Source organism: Accipiter gentilis, chromosome 8 (assembly GCF_929443795.1).
Source record: "Accipiter gentilis chromosome 8, bAccGen1.1, whole genome shotgun sequence".
NCBI lineage: Eukaryota > Metazoa > Chordata > Aves > Accipitriformes > Accipitridae > Astur > Astur gentilis.
The window spans coordinates 43172303-43190785 of NC_064887.1; the positions used below are offsets into that span (position 1 = coordinate 43172303).

Below are 18483 nucleotides of genomic sequence, written 5' to 3' on the forward strand. Positions count from 1 at the left end.
GGGGAGGTGCAAGGCGGGAGGACCCGGATGTAGCGCCGGCCGCGGGGCACGGTGGGAGATGTAGTCCGTGCCTCTATTCCCCTTGGCCCGCGTTAATGAAGGCGCTGTTCATTAACCGCAATGAACAGCGCGGGGAGAACAACGGCCAAGAGAAGGCAATTCCTACCCTCCACGTCCTCCCCAGTCCAGAACCGGGAGCCCGATTCTGAAGCACCTCAGGGGGAACAAGGGAGCAGAGAGGGCAGAGATGCTGCTGGCCTGGCTGACATGAACTAAATCCCAAACTCCCTCCACACTCAGCCCCAATTCCACGCTCATGCCATCCTCCTGAGGGCTCCCTAGCAGCCACGACCCCCCCCCCCCCCCGAACAAGCCCACTTTCCTCTCCCCATTAAGCATTGCATTAACAATTAGCGCCGGAAGTTCAAGGCGAGTCGCTGAGGCTTTAATTACAGCTCGTGTTTTCACAAGTTTATCTTTGAATCACATCTACAAAGCGGCAACAATTTTATGATTTAAAAAGCAGGCCATTAAACAAAGCCCTCGGAGGCCAGCCTCAAGCCGGCGCCGTTCCTCACACATTCCCAACACGAGAGGGACGGTCGGTCGCCACCACTCGGCACAGACCCTCACGCTGGCTCAATTCCGAAGCCGTGGCAGCTCGCCGGGGTCTCGATTCGGGCTCGCCTCGCACTACATCCACCTTGCAGGCAGAGCTTTCAGTGGCTCAGGGACTTTCTGCCCTTCAGCATGCGTCGGAGGATAACCTCGATGCCGCCTGGCGTGCTGATGCGCTTGATCCAGCCGTGGGTTCGTTTGCGCTTGCGGTTGTTGGGCTGATACTCGTTCCCACGCGCTTTTGTGCGGATTTGTTGGTGGTTCCAGGAAGACGCCGGGCCGGCACCAATGCGTGTGGGCTTGAGGGAGAGATGGCTTCTAAAAGGCAGCTCCAGGGAACTTGAGAAGACCGAGGCTGTTCGGAGCTGGAAAGGGCAGGCTGCAGCTTGCCGCAGTAGGAAAAATCTTCGGGAAAAAGGAAAAAAAAAAAACCACAAAAAACCCACAGAGAAGTGAGGAGAGTGGGGTGCTGCCGCTGACAGGAAAATAAAGGGCTTTTTTTCAGCCGTGAGGGAGGGGCTGACCCTGTCGCGTCCCTCCCCCAGCCCAGGGCCCGCTCGCCCCCCACTCCCCGGGGTTGGGGGGTAACACCACACCCCGCCCGCCCTCAGCCCTCCCCGGGCAGACGGCGGCCGCCATTACCTGCCGCCAACAGCCCGCGGCCAGAGGCGGCCCAGCGCCGCCATTGCCCTCAACCCGTCCTGACAACACCGTCCTGCCAACAACACCGCTTCCTATTGGCTCCCTCCGCCCCTGCCAATCACGGCTGGACAAGAACGCGCATGCGCGCTGGGTGGGACAGGGGCCGCAAGGGCCGATGGGACTTGTAGTCCTGGGGAGGGCCTGGCCCGCCGCGCTGTTCCCATGGCAACGGCCGCGGGGTGCGGCCTGGGCTTGCAAAGCGCCGAGGCCTCCTGCAGTGGGGACAGGGCTCGTCCCTGTCACAAGCCACCAACAGAGCGAAAAAACGCCTCTAAGGACGAATTTCTTCCTTGCCACGACAGTTCTGCTGGCGTCGGCTCCGGCGTTTGGGCCCCTCCAGGGCGGGAGGGGCAGGCAAGGCCCAGGGCCCTGTCACCACACGGGGCCCACACTGCCGCCTCCTTCCCTGCCCGGCTGCCTCATCCATGAGGGGTGTGCTCTGGCTATCCCCCAGATTGTCACCACAAGCAGTGTGGAGCACAGGTATCCATTTTTGGAAGCCCCGCCGGGCACCGTGATGGGCCCAGCATTGGTTACACCGGTGCTGGGACCGACACTGGACTCTGATCACCTTCCGCCTCTAAAGTATATACATGTATAAGGAGCAGCAGCATGTAGGATGTGCCAAGGCACTTACAGAAAGGTTCATCCTCTCCCCGTTCCTGAGTAGGTGAATGTGATTATCTGCATTTTATAGAGCAGGGAAATGAGGTGCAGGAGGAAGAGGAGGACCACTGGCTGAGGGGGTCAGAGGGTGAGTCACCAGTAACCCCCAGGATCTCAGTCATCCTCACCGTCTACTCTGATCATCGAAAAGATCCTTCAGATTGCTTTGCTGGAGGCAAGCCCAGCTGTATTGCCAAGAGCAAGCACCAGCGCTGGGGTTTTTTCTGCACTAGTTTGGTATGTTCCCACCAAAAGTCAGTACCGTCAGTCCGGCAGGGTGAAGGGATGTGACTCCAGCCCTCCCAAACCCACAGCTGTGAAAATAAACCCAAGAGACATTCTCCATTTTGTATTTGTCCTCCTGTCCCAGTCCCTGGGGGCCATGAGTTAATGCTTTCAGTGCATGGTCACCAGTGCTGAGCTCCAACAGACTCGTGGCGCTGACACGCTCGTGGCCTCTGGGAAGCCACAAATACCAGAATGGTGAGAAAACGGTAAAAGGTAAAAAAGGAATTCAGTAACTCATCCCACTGGAAGGGGCAAAAAACCAGGGCGAGTCCTCCCGCTCCCCCAGCCCCTGGCAGGCTCCCCATGGGCGGGCTGCGGGGCTGCGCTGGGTCTTGCTTTCACTGGCAAGTCTCCTTGTCTGTCACGTCGAGAGCCCTCCTCTTTAGGAGGGATTTAAGGGGCTTTCTATGGCTATAGACTACAAGGACAAATAGCACCCCCAAACCCCCGAGCTCAGTTATGAAGCTGCTCATGGGGAGAAGATGGAAGGAGAGATTTCGGTCTAAAGCAGATGAGCTGAGCTGAAGGCATTGCTCCATCCTTCCCACCAGACAGGCGAAAAAATGTAATCGGAGGAGCTGAAAAGCTGAGCAGCCTGCCAGCGCTGGCACCCTGCATCCTGCACAGGCTCCCGCTGCCTCGGGCATCTCTGCCTCTCCCCCTTTGCCTCCTGCAAGATTTAAGCCTTTCATTTGCAATCTCGACTCCTGACAATCCTTGTCAATAAATGAGGTGAGCATCCTCTTCGGTCTCTCTCTCTTTGTGCGGAGGACTCGGAGCACAAGCTGTGATGTAGGGCATGCACTGAAGCAGAGGGGAGGAAGGTGCTCTGCACAGGGAGCAAAATGGCCAAAAGATGTGGTTTTTTGAAGCTGATGTTGGGAAGGGATTTGAGAGGTGTTAGATGGGGTTGCAGGGGGAGAAGGTGATACGGTAGCCTTGCAGCGGCACGGCATTGCTTGCGCTTAAATAACCCTGTTACATTGAGCATGCTTTGAGCACGGGGTTATAAAAAGCTGCCCAGCAATAAAACTTAAGGGACGGCTTCTGTTGTGATGCAATTGCAGTAAATGATTGCTGGGTCTGGCTGAAGACCCGCTGTTGCTATGTGCGTGTCAAATCTGCTTGGATTTTCGGTTGGAGATCGAGGGGGCACCTGCACGCATCGCTGCCCGGTGGAGGGGGCAGGGTTTTCTCCTGCCTCCTTGCAATGGTTTCTTCCAGCTTGCTGCTGGAGGACGTTTGCTGCTAGAGGAATCCAACTGGCTTTTCTGCAGCTATGCGGTGGGAGCAGGGGCGATCCCCTTGGAAATCCAGGAGGTTTGGGAAACAGAGGGGGTTAGGCAGGATTTCGGTGGCGGAGGTCAGGCACAGGTTACTCCGCTATGCATTGCATAATCTTTTGTTTCTCAAGGTCTTCTTCCTTCCTAAAGAGAGACGTGTGGCAGGCAGCCAGCCGCAGCTCCAGGCTGCCGTATGTCTTGCAGACGCTCTGCTTTCCCTGCCATGCCGTTTCTTGACTGAATACAATTTGTCTGCGTCCTGCGGGGCCCTCGGCGAAGTCCCACTGCCCACGGACAGGGACCGGTCCTCCCCCTCCTGGGAGACTGCATCCCTGCCTGTGCTGAGGATTTCAGGGCTGCCTCCTTGGTTTTCTATTTGTACGACTGATAAAGCCTTCCTGCCTACTTACTCCTGACTGTCCTGATAAAGCTGCTATAATTGTATCAGGACGGGGAAGCCAGGCGTAGCAGAATAAATCCAGGTGCTTGCCACCAGCTGAAGTGGCTTTTTCACATTCCCCCAGAGGGAAGTTCACTTTGCAGGACCGAGACTAAGTGGCACAAACATTTTCTTGTGTGTATCTGAGATCAGTGCTTAAACAGACATTCTCTTTATGTGTTTCTTGATGCTGCAGTTTCTCCACTTTGCAGAGTGAATGACCGGGGGAGGCTGGGAAGAGAATAATATTTGCCCATTTCTCAGGAGTGTCGTGTGTCATCATTAATACTTGTGAGCCCCTGAGGGAAGGGATTAGAGCTGAACAAATTATTATGGCAGGTCGGATTCTCGCTGCAGCACATCTCACGATCCTCTCTGGCACCTCTCCTCTGAGGATTTGCAAGGAATTAGCAGATATCAAGTCCCTGCTACTCCCCGTGAGGGTCCAGAGCTCTGTACAGGGGGGGAATGGAGGTGCTGAGCAGTGATGGGACTCGCTGGGTTCATGGGGAGGTTCATGGCCGTTGGCTCCAGCGCTGAATCCCACTCATGCTGCCCCTGCTGTAAATGATGCTCTCGGCTCGCTTATTGGGACCAAATATTTACCAGGACTTCTCTCGGCAGAGGTGGGCTCACTGCTGCCCTGGGGGCTGTCATGGAGAAACGCTCCTGCCCATAATTCAAGGTGTCCCCAGCGGGCACAGGACAGGAGGAGGAGATTTTTGTCATTCCCAGCACCCTGGACGTTTGGGACATTGGCTGTCCCCAGCAACCCAGCGGGGATGGGACCACCATGGGAGGCAGGAACCAGGAGGCTGTATGGGGCAGGGAAGACCCTCTTCTCTGCGGGGATGGCAAGGAAAGAGCCAGCTTGGCTGGCCCGTCCTGGTGTGGCCATAAGTGTGCCCATGCCACGCTGTCGCATCCCTGGGGCAGATGCGGCATGAGCGCTGCCCACAGGCTCTGTGTCAGCCCCACCGGTTATATGTCAGCCCCATGTGGCTGCCTGTCACATTACCCCATTGGGCTTTCTGCCCTCCACCCTGCCACATCACACCTCGTCCTGTTTTTCTCCAGCTGTGACATGGTGCCATCAAGTTGTATAAAATCTGAGGCGCTGCAGCCTGAAGTAGGTCAGTAAGTTGTTTTTCCCCAGCTGGGTTATTTATCGTGGCAGCAGGGAGGGTGAAGCCGGAGAACCCCGCATGGGTGCTCCGGGACGAGGTCTGGACCTGGGCAATAAATCATCCTCCCAGGATTAATCCCCAGCATCCCTTGAGCATCCCCTCTCTGCTGGCAGCCATGATTTTAGTGGGGAGCGGGATGTGGGCATCAGCTTGGGGCGATGCCATCCGCCTTCCCAAGCCTGCGCCGTGTCCTCTGCCTCATGGGACACAGAGGCCGATGGCAGGTTCACGCCGCGCCTGACTCATTGTTGTGCCTGGCCTTATGTAACCGGTGCCGAAATCTCGCTCTCTGCCGGGGGCGGCAGTGGAAGGTAGCCGGGATAGGGGGGGGGTAAAGCAGCTCATCACCATGGTTACCAGCATCTTTGCAAAGTTCTTCACATCCATCTGGTTTCATTTTCAGCCCTTTTCATCTTACGGAGGGAACATCCCTTGATGTTTCTGGCTGCATCAGCCGTGGCAGACGGCGTGGTGGGTTAGAGGAGGCGCGTGGGAGGTGGGAGACAGATGCACTTTGCCTCCCAGCTCCCGAGACGAAGCCTGACATTGAGTCAAGTCACTTAACCTCCTGTCCCTCCATTTCCCACCTAGCTGCTGAACAGCTCGACTGGGATGTGCTCGCTGATGGGATTCGGGTGGTGTTTTCTGAGTCTGATACCCAGCAAGGACTGCCACGTCCTGGACCACGAGCTCCAGCCTGGGTGTATCTGAGTGCAGGCATCTCTGCCCTCCTGAACAGCCCCTCTCTTGCAGCAGGATCCGGGCTTATACCCAGAGCCGATGAGGCTGGAGAGCGGCTCCATGGTCCGAACCCGGGCTCCTGGATCTGCCTGCAGAGCTCCTGACTGCCAGAGCCTTCCAGCAAATCAATTCTGGAAATGAACAGGATGGACTAATTGAGTTAATCCTCAGAAGTTAATCAATGTTGAGGCGGTTTGGCCAGAAGTCATGTTTATAATCCATATAGAGATCATTAGTACCTTGTGAAATGGAGGCGTAGCGCAAAGCCAGGCTTTATGAAAATCAGAGGCAGATTCACATCCAGGTTGCACAGGCTGAGCCCAGGGGACCGGTACCCAGTGCAGGTGCAGGATGTGGCCTGCCAGCCATGGGCAGAGCTCATGGAGAGCTCACAGTCGTGCTCATGGGGACTGTGAGACTCGGGGTCTGCCTGGTTTCTCCTCTCCCCTCAGATTTTCCACCTGCCCCATCTCTCTGTTCAGCATTAGCAGCTCAGAGCTTCTCGAGGATCAAGAGCAGCCCAAGCCTGGCACCAAGCTGGTGCTCCAAAGCACGGCAAGAGCAGTGGTGTGTCTGTCCCAGTGCAAAGGCATCTTCCAGCCAGGGCTCCAGCCAGTCTGGTACCCACTCCTCAGGCTCATCACCCATCTGGCTCAGCAGAACAAACCAGCCCCTTGCCAGCGAGGTCTGGATTTGGCTTCTCCTTCCCAGGGCTCCAAGACCTCCTTCTCTTGCTCATCAGCTTGGATGGGTCCATCCCCAGAGGAGCAAAGGGCACTTGGCAGGTGACATAGCTGTTTAGCACAGTGCTCGGCCAGGCTGCAGGGAGCAGGGGGCTGCTGGAAAGCTCGTGGTGCAGCCAGATCCTGCGTGGATGTGCTTGTGTCCAGAAGAGAGACTGACAATGTGAGCCCAGGCACCAAATTGCAGAGAGCTGGGACTGCCATACCTCATATCGGGGGAGCCTCTGGGGAGCTCCCCGGCCAGCAGCAAGGAGAAGGAACACCCGGGTCCAGCTTTGCTGCATTTCCAGTCCCTACAATTCAGCACCCAGAGCCTTACATGGCATTTGCGTGGGAGTCGGGCCACTGTCCCCGGCAGAGCCAGGCGAGAATCAAACACTGGCTGCTGTCCTGAGAGCTGGCAGCGCTCCCCGGATAAGCCGCTCCAGCTTTGCCAAGGGAACCGTTACCCGGATCGCCTGCCTGGAGCAAACAGACTGGTTTCTCCGGGGAAACCCACGAGCCGTGCATTGGGCTGGGGCCGGAGTGCCTGGGCTCCTTGCCGGCCAGCAGCTCTGGGCAGAGCCTGTCCAGTCCCCGGGAGCGTGCGGGGGCCAGACTGGGCTTGTTGGGGTCTGTGGGGGTCTCTGAGGAGAGGATGGCGTTGGCTTCCCCAAATGTAGTGACTATTAAATAACACAGAGAGAGAGCCCTGTGCTCTCAGCCTGCCTCCATCCCTTGCTTTGTTTTGCATGGTCTGCCGGCAAAGTGCCTGTAATCCTGCCAGATGCACTTGAAGGGGTTGTTTGGGAAGCTAAGGGGACTGCTCCTGACAGTATCACTGGGATTTAGATGTTAAATTCCTCCCGGGAACATGCTTTTCCTTCTCCTCCCCCTGTGGGTACCTGCAGCCGCTGCTCGGGAGGGCAGCCGGTGCCCCCTCCTGCAGGGACAGCCCCTCTGCGCAGCGCCTGCTCCGACTCTCTTTGCCCATCGGCATCAATAATTCACCATGTTTAGCTTCATCAATAATAAACGCACATCAGGCTGCCAGCCAGGGGAGGCAAGAACCTCCACAGCCCCCCTCAGCACTGCCAGGATGGCATCAGGCTCTGGTCCCAGCACCGATGCCCCAGGTGCCACCAGCCCTTTCCTACCTCACATCTGCCTTTGCTCACGTCTGGCTTCGCTTTTAGCCAGGCTTGGTGATCCCGGCATCTGCAGCCCCCTCACAAAGCCATCCGAGCCCATCTGGAAGAGCAAATGTCACGGAATGAGCCTTGGGGACAGCAAGGACAGTGCTACATCCCCCCCAGCCCATGTGGTGCCAGGTGGGGATGTGGGGAGAGGGTTTCCCACCCCCAAGCGCACGTTGGGTCACTGCCCACCTCCCCCTGGTTCCCTTGCTGCATTATTTTCAGCCTTGGTTTGCGGAGTGACTTTAATTAAAACCTTCATCTCCAGCCCCTGTAATTTCCATCTCTTGCTATTTGTATTGGTGGTTTAGACTAGAGAGAGAGATATATATTTAATTGGTATAAATAATGCATTTTCATAGCTGAATCTTTCCTTAGCTCCATATTTGGTGCCAGAAATAGCATTTTCATTTCAAACAGGCTTTTCTTTCCATGTTGCTTCCCTCAGCCAGAGCAGATCCCTTCTTGGAGGCCCGCGGCTGTGTGCCAGGGACTGCATGGGTCTGCAGCCGCTTGAGTTCATCTCTGCTGGGCATGCATACATCACACCAGCTTGGTGACAGGGACGTGGCCCAGACAAAGCTGGATGGGGAGTGCTGGGTCCATCTTTGATCTGAAACAGAAGCTCATTTGCAGGTGGCTGAGGAGGACTCTGCGTTTGGGGAGCATCACATTCAGCCCCCGATGCATCCCCAGAGGCACGTTGTGCCCTCGCCTGCTCTGCTGCAGCTTTGCCCAGGGCTGACAGCAAAGCAGGGGGGGGAACAGGGCTGTCCCTGGTCCCCTGTACCACAGCCAGGACCCCCAGCAGGTCCCCACTGGGTGCTGGAGATGGTGACTAATGCCCCCTTCTCCTGCCCCCCCCTCTTGCCTTCATTGCAGGGAGCATAATGCTGAACAGCATCACCGATGGGCTCCTGTGCTGCCTGATGGGCAAGACAACGAACGCCGTGGGGCCACTGGACAGCGTTGAGTCCAGCAATGGCTACAGCTTCATGGAGGTGAAGCCAGGGAGGATCCTGCGGGTCAGGCACAGCATGCCCAACCGCCCGGCCCCAGAGGGGCCCGAGGAGACCCAGCCTGGTGGGCCGGAGCGGGGCACGGTGCACTGCAAGCGCAAGATCACCGTCTACCGCAACGGGCAGCTGGTGATCGAGAACCTGGGGGACGCTGTCCGCTCCGAGATCCTGCACTGCCAGAACAGCTCGGGAGAACCCAACAGCACCGTGGAGCTGGAGCTCTCTGACCTGGCCGGCCAAGCTCCTGCCCAGGGTCCCGCTGGCACACCAGGATGCGGCACACGGGAAGCAGCCACTGCCCCTGGCAAGCGTCGGAAGCGTAAGCCCAAGAAAGTCATCAACATCGACTGCAAGAAGCAGATCACGAGCTGCAAAGGGACACACAGCGATGTGGTCCTCTTCTTCATCCACGGTGTGGGTGGCTCACTGGACATCTGGAAGGAGCAGCTGGACTTCTTTACCAAGCTGGGCTACGAAGTGGTGGCTCCTGACCTGGCTGGCCACGGCTGCAGCTCGGCTCCCCAAATTGCTGCTGCGTACACCTTCTATGCGCTGGCGGAGGACATAAGAGCCGTTTTCAAGCGTTACGCGAAGAAGAGGAATATCTTGATAGGACACTCTTACGGGTAAGGGACCAGGGGGTCCCAGGAGGGAAGAGCTAGATTCATCCCCCCTCATCCTCTCCTTGGCAGCAAATGCCCAACAAATCCTGCACTTCAGGGGCTGAGAAGCAGAGGAGGGGTGTGGGGTTTCCCATTCTGGGTTTATCCCTCAGCTCTGATCTCCTACATCCTCTTGGTGTATGTCCCTGGGTCCAGCTAATCCCAGAGCCCATCCTCCAGCAGGGAAGTTGGCAGAGCACAGCCTATAAATAGAGTAAGCCCAAGAAAGTCAATTAGATGGAGACTAAGCAGTGCAGAGAGCAGGGCTAGGAGAGGGAGCCAGAGCTGGGCAGGATTAGATCAGAAGGACAAGGCTGGTCCAGGCTGGCAGGCACCCAAGCGGGTCCCAGCACCCTGCTGTGGTCTGCGCAGGAGTGAAACCCCAAGCTCAGCCCCTCTGCCCGGGCACTGTGGGGCACTGCCTGGGTGTTTTGACTGGGGTTATCCTGCACCAGAAAGGGGGGAGCACGGGTCAAACAAGGGGGTGTAGTCTGGGCTCCAGCCATGGATCCTTGGGATCTGCCTTGAGATGCAGCATCCTCCAGTGCCATGGGGTCAGAGCATGGCTTCCACATCTCTCTCTCCCCACAGGGTGTCTTTCTGCACCTTCCTCGCCCACGAGTATCCAGACCTGGTCCACAAGGTAATCATGATCAACGGAGGGGGCCCAACAGCGCTGGAACCCAGCCTCTGCTCCATCTTCAACATGCCCACCTGCGTGCTGCACTGTCTGTCCCCGTGCCTGGCCTGGAGCTTCCTCAAGTGAGTGGCTGTACCGGCACCACGGCGCTGGGGAGGGTTGTCCCTGGCCAGCCTGGCTTCCAGCTACCGTGGGCAGGGACACCGCATCCTGCCAGCAGCATCCCCCACGCTCCTGTCCCCCCAATGCCGAGGCACCACGCTGGGCTAACCCCTCTGCCCGTGCCGGCTCTGTCCCGCAGGGCTGGCTTCGCTCGCCAGGGTGCCAAAGAGAAGCAGCTGCTGAAGGAAGGCAATGCCTTCAACGTGTCCTCTTTCGTGCTGCGCGCCATGATGAGCGGGCAGTACTGGCCAGAGGGTGACGAGGTTTACCATGCGGAGCTGGCTGTGCCTGTGCTCCTGGTCCATGGCATGCACGACAAGTTCGTCCCGGTGGAGGAGGACCAGCGAATGGCCGAGGTAAGGGACTGAGTGGGGCTGGGGGGGTGGGCGAGGGCTGGGGTCCGCCTGCCAGCACGTGGCAATGCAGGCAAGGGGCTCGTCCCGGCACTGACGACTGCCGCTGCTGCCATCTCCCTCCAGATCCTGCTGATCGCCTTCCTGAAGGTGATCGACGAGGGCAGCCACATGGTGATGATGGAGTGTCCCGAGACAGTGAACACACTGCTCCACGAGTTCATCCTGTGGGAGCCCGAGACGCCAGCTGGGGACGGGCAAGGGGAGAAGAAATAAGGCGGCGGGACGTGGTGACTGGGCTGCTCCGATGGGAGAGATGTTTCAGAGCGGAGAGGGGTTTGCGAGAGCAGAGGGGTGTGGCGGAGGCTGTCCTTGCCGGGAGCTCAGCCAATTTTCTTTCCCGGCCACGTTGGAGGCTGGTGGCGGAGCACAGACGCTCCCCAAGGCAGGGGTGCGCGGGGCCGGCAGTGGGAACACGGCAGACCTGGTCCCCGTCCCCTCGGGGATGGCATGGCAGCCACTGGAGCGTCTTCATCCTGTTTCTTTGTAGTATTATTTTCCTCACACAGCAACCCCCCGGGGATGGAGAGGAGGCAGCCACGTGGAGACTGGTCCCAACTGCAGCAAAAGAGGAAGAACTTGGAGGGGTTCCTCCAGGGAGAGTTTTTCAGCTCTGGCACCTTCCCAGCCAGGGCTGGAGGAGCTGAGCTGGGATTGCTTTAAGGGGAAGCCAAAGGCTCCTCAGCCTCAGCAGCGGGATTTGCCTCTCCGAGCCCTGCAGTGCCTCGCTCGAGCCATCTGTGGGGCTGGGAGGACAGGACCACCATTTTTGCCAGCAGCTGCACACATGGCATCCAGCAGCTCCTGCCTGGCGCTGGCGAGGATCTGCCTGCACAGCTCATCTCTGCCTGGCCAGAAGATGAGGACGAGGAGGTGACCTGCTCCAATGGGCACAGCCAGAAGGACCATCAGCTCCCCCGCCATGGTGGGACTGGCTTGGCTGTGGTGGGAGGACAACGCCAAACCTGAGCTCTCCTGCGGTCTCTGGTGCCACCATCCATGCAGTCATGTCCCCAACCACCATCGCTTTAGGTACTGCAGCACCGGCTTCTGCAGAGCCCTCTGCTTCCCTCCTGCTGCCACATCCTCAAGATGCTCGGAGCCATCACCACCATGCAGCGATTCCCATAGCTTCCAATCCACTCACCTTTCCCAGCTTCCAGCTCCTCTGTGACTCTGGGACCCACCACCCACTCCCGGACCACATGGCCACGGGGATCACACCCATCCCTTGTGCACTGGGGGACCAGCAATACACCATCCTGTTGCCACTGTGTCCATCCTTACCGATGACTCCTGTATGGATCCGCAGGATCTTGGAGCAACACGGGATTGACGAAGCAAACCGCAACCATCTGATTGCAATGGACAACAGCTCGTTACCTGCTGATACCATTCTGTACATAACCCATCAGTCCCATCATGTCCTCCCCTCTGCGCTTCGCATCCCGCTGCCAGGAGCCAGGCAGGACCGAGAAGGTACACGAGAAGTGATGAGTGGGGACCCAGGTGCTGTTGTGAGGTCTGGGAGCTCTCGGCCGCACCGGGATAGGTAGGAGCCCGAGCAAGCCGGGAGGATGCTGTGCTCAGGGGATGGCCCCAGCCTCCCCACTACCCCAAAGAGCGGAGCCGCTCCCTGCTTTGTTTCCCTCTTATTTACCCCCATCTAAACCAAAGAAACAACCAGTCCCACGGAAACCTCACCCTTGGCCCATGTCCCACCCAGACCCCCTCGCCCCAAACGGGGCTGGTACCACACCAAGGCACCCCAGGTTGGCTTGAGGGGCTCCTGGCTGGGCAGGGCTGCTCCAACCGGAGCTGGGACCCACCCACAACGCGCCTTCCCCAAGGCTGAGCCCATCTTTCTCCCCAGACTGAGCGATGTAGAAGAGGAAGGGTCCCTCAGAGCCAGCCCTGGTGTGACGGGGACCTTGCATGACGAGTGTCCCCAGGCAGCCCCCCTCCGTCCCAGCACCGGGGCAGAGCTGCCCCTCTGCCAGCGCCTGCCCCTGCCCACTGCTGCCACAACCTGTCTCATAATGAGAATTTTAATGATGCTGGGTTCAGATCGTTTCCATGAGCTTTCCCCTGCAACACCCCTCCCACCCCATCCCAGGCAGGAAAGACTCCACAGCACGGCTGGGGTCTGCCACGAGGGTACCCAGAAACGCCACCATACCCCAAAACACGGCTCTGCCCCTGCCACGACCCCCCAGCCGGCTCCAGGCAACTGTCGGTGCCCAGCTGCGGGCCACAGCTCTTCAACCTCTGTTTGCCATGGAGTCTGTGCCGCTTGTACCCACATCGCTTGTGCTAAGACCAAGGCAAACCACGCACCATAACCCCGCCGCTGAGCCACGCGCTGTGTTAGTGCCATGTCATACAGTAAAGCCGTGTTATATTCTCAGCCGTGTCCGACTCGATGATCAGAAGAGATGTGCTAGGCACGGGGTCTGTCCTAGGAGCATGGCAGAGCAGGGAAGCGAAGCCAGAAATCACGTACAGCTTGGATTTCTTAGCAAAAGAAGGCCTGCAGTGATTTATTTGTCACCCTTTAGGGAAATACAAAAATAGAAAAATTCTAGCCAGTGTTCATGACATAAAACCTGCACCTGGAGTGCAGCTGCCTCCTTGGACAGGGTAGAGGGGGAGGTGCAGGCAGGGGGTGCCCCCCAGCACCCCAGGGTGCTCAGCGCCCACCCTGGATGTCCGCCGGCCAGAGCTGCCGCTCACCCTCGGCCAGGAAGATGCGCATGGCCCTGTGCAGCATGTGAACACCCAGGCGCCGGCGTCGGTCCGCTGGCCAGCTCGCCGCCACACCATAGCAGTTCCCTTTCCTCTGGTTGGTGATGGTCTGCAGCCCTGCGGGGGACAGGGTCAGCACCCGCAGACCCGGCCCCCTGCTCCCCATCAGCACCCACAGGGATGGAGGCAGCCCCCCACCCCAGGCAGTTTTTTTCCCTGCAGCAGATGGGGGTTTGGGGGATCGTGTCCAGACCCTGTGCTGGCAACCAGGGACCCCAAAGTCCCCGTGTGCCCCAGGATGGGCTGCACCCCCCCTCTGTGTCCTCCCAGCTCCTGCACAGGGTGGGAGAGAGGGATGCAAGGAGTCGGAGTGATGGAGGAACCGATGCCAGGAGCTGCAGCAGGGGACCGGGGCAGCACCATTTCCCCCTGCCCAGCCCTGCTTACCCAGAGCCTCCACGAGGCAGCCCTCCCGGGTGTAAGCCTCCGCTGGGACAGTGTTCTGGAAGCAGTGCACAGAGATGACGCCCTGCCCGCTCGCCCAGATCTCCAGGATGCGCCGCACTTTGGGGCAACCCTACGGGACGCGAGGCACAATCACCATGGCCTCGAGCTCCCCGATGCAGCCCCCCATGTCCATCACCATGGTCCCAAGCCCCCCCAGCCCATCTCACCTTCTGTGTCCCAGCGCGGTGCTGGCTCAGCGCCTCGGCGAGGTGGCAGTAGGGTCGGGCACGCGTCCCCTTGCCCACGTAGAAGATGGCTTCGATGAAGGTCCTGAAGCACTCGGCTGGGTTCAGGTGGTGGGAGCGGAGCGGCAGGTTCTGGGTGGTCCTGAGGGTGCAAAGCCCCAGCTTTGAGGCTTGATGCCTCCCAGGGGTCCCCACTCAGCCCCCCCCCCCCCCAGCACGGGGAACGTGCAGGACAGTAGCATAGCCCTACCTGGGGTCGAGGAGGAGGTAGTTGAAGCTGGACTTGACCAGCCCTTCCCGCCAGTGCCGGCTCCGGTCGGGGCGGTCAAATTGCCGGACCAGTGCCAGCTCATCCTGGGTGCAGTCAGGGACACAGCCGGTCCGCAGCGCGGCCACCAGCTCGGGGCTGTGCCCTGGAGCAGCTGTGCCGGCATCGGGGAGCACCATCAGTCCCACGCCGGCACTGTGGGGACCAGCCAGCCAAGCGGTGGGGAGGAATCACTGGGACTCACCTGCCGGCCTCCCCCGGCGTCCCCTCACCAGCTCCTCCAGCCGCCGCAGGTACAGCTGCCTGGTGAGCTTCGTGACAGGCCCCGGATCATCCCCCAGCACCCGCAGCCGCCGGCGCAGAGCTTCATCCGAGAGGGGCCGCGGCGGTGCCGTGCGTGCTCGCCCATCCTGGGCCGTGGGGTCCTCGGGGCTGGCGATGGCCTCTGTGCCGGGGCTGTGCTGCTTGGTGGGTACTCGTCCCCGCTCTTCATTCTCGAGGTGGTCTGTGGTGCGGTGAGCACCGCAGCTGGTGGGCGAGAGCGGCACAGTCGGGGTCCCCAGCTCCACCACAGTGCTGCCTGGCAGCCGAGGGGCCAGGCGGCGGCTGAAGCTCCCGTGGGGCCACGGGGGCTGGCGTGTCCCCAAGGGCAAGGGGTCCTGCCACCCAGAACCATCCTCCAGCACCCTGGGGTTGGGGCTGCCGGCAGCATGGAGGGAGTCCCAAGCATCTGATGGGGAGTCCTGGGGGTGGCCATGGTCTCCAGCGACCACCAGCACTGTGGGGCTAGAGCTGGGGGAGCCCTGAGAATCTGATGGGGACTCCTGGGGATGGCCATGGTCCCCAGGGACCAGCAGGACCGTGGGGCTAGATCCAGGGGAGCCCTGAGCATCTGACGGGGAGTCCTGGGGGCAGCCATGGTCCTCAGGGACCAGCAGGACTGTGGGGCTGGAGCTAGGGGAGCTGCTGGCCCTTGGGGGCGAGCTGGGCTGGCTGGGGGCTCCAGGGAGGATCTCGGTGTCATCCAAAGAGCCTGTCCCATCTCCATCCCTGCTAGACACATCCTCGTCCCCCAGGGTGATGCAGCGCCCTGAGGTGGTCACAGGGTCCTTGGGGACACCCCGGGGTGCTCTGAGCCTGGGGGGCCTCCGAGGCATCTCCAGCGTCTCATCAAAGAGGGAGGAGGAAGAGGAGGCACTGAGCCGTGCTGCAGAGGCCTGGAGGCGGCTCTTGGTCCTGGGGGTGACATGGCGGTGACTGTGGGGCTCCTGGTCCCGGGGGGTGACATCCCCAGCGGTGAGACTGGCCAGGCTGGGAAGGGGTCCTGGAGTGCAGGGGGGGGAACCCTGGAGGCTGCACCCCTGGAGCCTGGCAAGCAGCTCCCCTACATCACCCACACCTGAGCCATCCTTGCAGCAAGGGGCTGCCCTTGAGGTGCCCCAAAAATCCTCGCTCTGCACCCGCTCCGTGTTTAGGGGGCTGGCAGGGGGCAGCTCCCAGGTGGCAGCTCCGGTTGGGGAAGGGGCTTCACCCAGCTCTGACCCTGCAGCTGCCCTGGGCTGGGGGGAGCAGCGGTGCCAAACCCCCAGGCACCCCCTGGCCTCGGTGGGCTCCAGGGTCTCCACGGCGGTGACGAAGTGCTCACTGGCACTGCTGCTGTCCCCAAGGCTGCTGCGGTCCCAGTCCCCAGCCCCAGCCTCGAGCACTGGCGTCCCCAGGTCGGGGGGCAGTCCAGCCCAGTGCCGGCCCAGTGCTCGTCCCCAGGGGACACCGGGACGGTGCTGAGCTGCAGCACCTGGGATGTCACCGTGCCGGATCCCCAGGCTCCGGCATGCCATGGAGCAGCTGCTCAGGCCACCGCGGAACAGGGGAGCCGCAGGAGATGCCCTGTGTCCCCCCAGGACCCTGCTGCAAGACTGGGGCTGGGGGGAGTTCAGGGACCCACTGGGACCAAAATCCTGCTGGGGACAGGGGCTGTCCCCAGTGCTGGGCTCGAGGAGAGCCTGGGGGGGACCCCCCATCCTTCCTCCTATGGTCTGGCTCTGGGGTCCCTCCCCGAGCTCATCCCCGGCCGAAAGCAGCGTGCTGGAGGCGAGGGGCTGCTGGGGGAGAGCTGAGCCCCTGGGGTCTGCCTGGGGCCATGAGGCGAAGGAGGGGATGGAGAGGGAAGGGGGCTCAGGGGGACAATCCAGCCAGAGCGGGGGCTCCCCCAAACCACAGCCGCCCCCCAGCTCCAGCTCCTCCAGCTGGGACCTGCGGGTGCTGCTCAGGGGCCCGGTCTCTGACCCATCCTCAGGGAGCTGGGAGAAGACGCTGTCTTCGGTGCCATCCTCGGTCAGGAAAGACAGGGAGCACCTGGGACCCCCCGGGTCTGGGGGCAGAGATGGGAGTCAGCATCCAGCCCAAACTGGGGGGCTGATCCAGCCCCCCTGACACTTGCCCTGGCCACGAGGGCACCCTGGGGACCTCACCCTCCGTGGGAGCCCAACCTCGGGCATATTGCAAGTCCCGCAGGATCTGCACACATGCACGGTTGCCCTGTCCCTGCGCCAGGTCGATGGCTCGTTTCCCATCCTGCGGGGAGGGGACATTGCTGTCACCGCTGCCAGGGCCACCACGGGGTGACACGGCCCTGCCAGGGCCAGGAGGACCCCCGCTGCTCACCCACCCCACCGATGACGAGGGTCTCAGCCCAGGCAGCACCTCCAAGGTACAGTCCTCATCCCCAAAGCTGTCCTCGCTAACCTGATCTCGGAGCTCCGGGACCCCCCCTTTCTTCAGCGGGACCTCGAGGCACCTGCAGCACCCCCAGGACGCGGTGACGTGCAGCGGCATCAGCTCCTCGGCGGGCCTGGAGCTGGAGCTGGAGCAGGAGCAGGAGAAGGAGCAGGAATTCACCCCCAGCCCACTGCACACCCCCAACTTGGCCGGCACATCAGGGTCATGGCCAGCAGGTCAAGGCCATGGTTGTCCTCTCAGGGTCACAAAAATGCCACCGGCCCCGCAGCCGGGTGCTCCAGCATTGCTGGGACACACACACACACACACACACGACACTGCGTGTTCCTAGTGGTTACGTGGGGTCCCTGCCGTGGTGCAGCCCCCCCCCCATGCCCTAAAAGGGCCCCCACCACCCTGCAGGTATAAACAACGGCTCCCGGGTCGGAGCCACACACTGGGGCACCCAAAGCAGGACCCCGCCGGCATGAGGACACCCCTGTGCCCCCCCCCCCCCACCTCGTGCAACACACCCAACACCCCCTGCCCAAGGCAGCGAATGCACCCCCCCCTCCCTGCTCCGTGCATGATCCCCCCCCATGGCCACATGTGCTGCACCCCCTCCCAGTGCCTGCACCGGCCCCCCCATGCCCCCAGTGCAGTGCCAGGGCCCCCCCTCCCCAGTGCAATCCCCCCCCCGGGGGGGGGGGGCAGCTCATACAGGGCTACCCCATAGCAACTCCCCGCCCCGGCCCGAGTTGCAGCACATGCAAGGCGCCCCCCCCCCCGCCCGGTGCAAGGCCGGTATTGCAAAGCCCCCCCCCCCCGTATGTCCCCGTCGTGTCCCGTTCCGTGTCCGTCCCCCCCCGCGCAATGTCCCCTTACGGCTCGCGCCGTCCCGCGCTGCTCATGTCCCCTCCCCACGCAGGCGCGCGCCGTCCCGCCCGTTCGAAACCCCCGCCGCCCCGCCGCTCATTGGCTGGGCTAAGCGACCAATAGGAGCCGGCCGAAGGAAGCCACGCCCACTCCGCCAGATGCGGTGACAGCTGGAGGGGCGGGGCCGCCCCGCCCAGTGCCTCCCAGTAATGCACGGGCATCTCCCAGTGCCTCCCAGTAATGCACGGGCATCTCCCAGTGCCTCCCAGGAACTGCACCGGCATCTCCCAGTGCTTCCCAGGAACTGCACCGGCTCCGCCCAGTGCCTCCCAGGAACTGCACCGGGATCTCCCAGTACCCCCCAGTAACTTCACCAGCATCACCCAGTGCCTCTCAGTAACTGCACCGGCATCTCCCAGTGCCCCCTAGTAACTGCCCCGGCACCG

The 18483-nt window shown here is 61.0% G+C and overlaps 3 protein-coding genes across 4 annotated transcripts; 1 reads left to right on the forward strand and 2 right to left on the reverse strand.

Annotated features, from left to right (window-relative positions):
- Nucleotides 1-423: 423 nt before the first annotated feature.
- Nucleotides 424-1360, reverse strand: MRPL34 (mitochondrial ribosomal protein L34). The gene is made up of 2 exons (XM_049808049.1): nt 1261-1360; nt 424-1023 (listed from the first exon to the last, which is right to left on the reverse strand). Exons 1-2 carry the CDS (start codon nt 1302-1304, stop codon nt 720-722), a joined length of 348 nt encoding a protein of 115 aa, XP_049664006.1. The 5' UTR covers nt 1305-1360; the 3' UTR covers nt 424-719.
- Nucleotides 1361-2677: 1317 nt separating this feature from the next.
- Nucleotides 2678-13145, forward strand: ABHD8 (abhydrolase domain containing 8). Its single transcript, XM_049808857.1, has 5 exons — nt 2678-3006; nt 8725-9487; nt 10115-10285; nt 10465-10681; nt 10805-13145. The coding sequence occupies exons 2-5, from the start codon at nt 8733-8735 to the stop codon at nt 10952-10954; spliced, it is 1293 nt and encodes a 430-aa protein (XP_049664814.1). The 5' UTR covers nt 2678-3006; nt 8725-8732; the 3' UTR covers nt 10955-13145.
- A 187-nt stretch (nt 13146-13332) lies between these two features.
- On the reverse strand, nt 13333-17318 carry ANKLE1 (ankyrin repeat and LEM domain containing 1). 2 transcript variants are annotated; one of them, XM_049808853.1, is made up of 7 exons: nt 17189-17318; nt 16915-17017; nt 14688-16814; nt 14426-14597; nt 14158-14317; nt 13931-14060; nt 13333-13600 (listed from the first exon to the last, which is right to left on the reverse strand). In XM_049808853.1, the coding sequence occupies exons 1-7, from the start codon at nt 17276-17278 to the stop codon at nt 13428-13430; spliced, it is 2955 nt and encodes a 984-aa protein (XP_049664810.1). In that variant the 5' UTR covers nt 17279-17318; the 3' UTR covers nt 13333-13427. The 2 variants fall into 2 exon arrangements, with proteins under 2 accessions (XP_049664810.1, XP_049664813.1); XM_049808856.1 differs by lacking the exons at nt 13333-13600; nt 13931-14060 and having other exon boundaries at nt 14164-14337.
- Between the last annotated feature and the right edge of the window lie 1165 nt (nt 17319-18483).

Excerpts from the sequence above, each read along its gene's own strand:
- ABHD8 (XM_049808857.1), top strand. The coding sequence starts at position 8,733 with ATGCTGAACAGCATCACCGATGGGCTCCTGTGCTGCCTGATGGGCAAG. Across the intron at positions 9,488-10,114 it reads TTGATAGGACACTCTTACGG|GGTGTCTTTCTGCACCTTCC; the intron begins GTAAGGGACCAG and ends CTCTCCCCACAG. Across the intron at positions 10,286-10,464 it reads CTGGCCTGGAGCTTCCTCAA|GGCTGGCTTCGCTCGCCAGG; the intron begins GTGAGTGGCTGT and ends TCTGTCCCGCAG.
- MRPL34 (XM_049808049.1), bottom strand. The coding sequence starts at position 1,304 with ATGGCGGCGCTGGGCCGCCTCTGGCCGCGGGCTGTTGGCGGCAG. Across the intron at positions 1,024-1,260 it reads CCGCGGGCTGTTGGCGGCAG|ATTTTTCCTACTGCGGCAAG; the intron begins GTAATGGCGGCC and ends TTTTTCCCGAAG.
- ANKLE1 (XM_049808853.1), bottom strand. The coding sequence starts at position 17,278 with ATGCCGCTGCACGTCACCGCGTCCTGGGGGTGCTGCAGGTGCCTCGAG. Across the intron at positions 17,018-17,188 it reads TCCCGGAGCTCCGAGATCAG|GATGGGAAACGAGCCATCGA; the intron begins GTTAGCGAGGAC and ends CCCTCCCCGCAG. Across the intron at positions 14,598-14,687 it reads ACGCCGGGGGAGGCCGGCAG|CTGCTCCAGGGCACAGCCCC; the intron begins GTGAGTCCCAGT and ends ATGCCGGCACAG.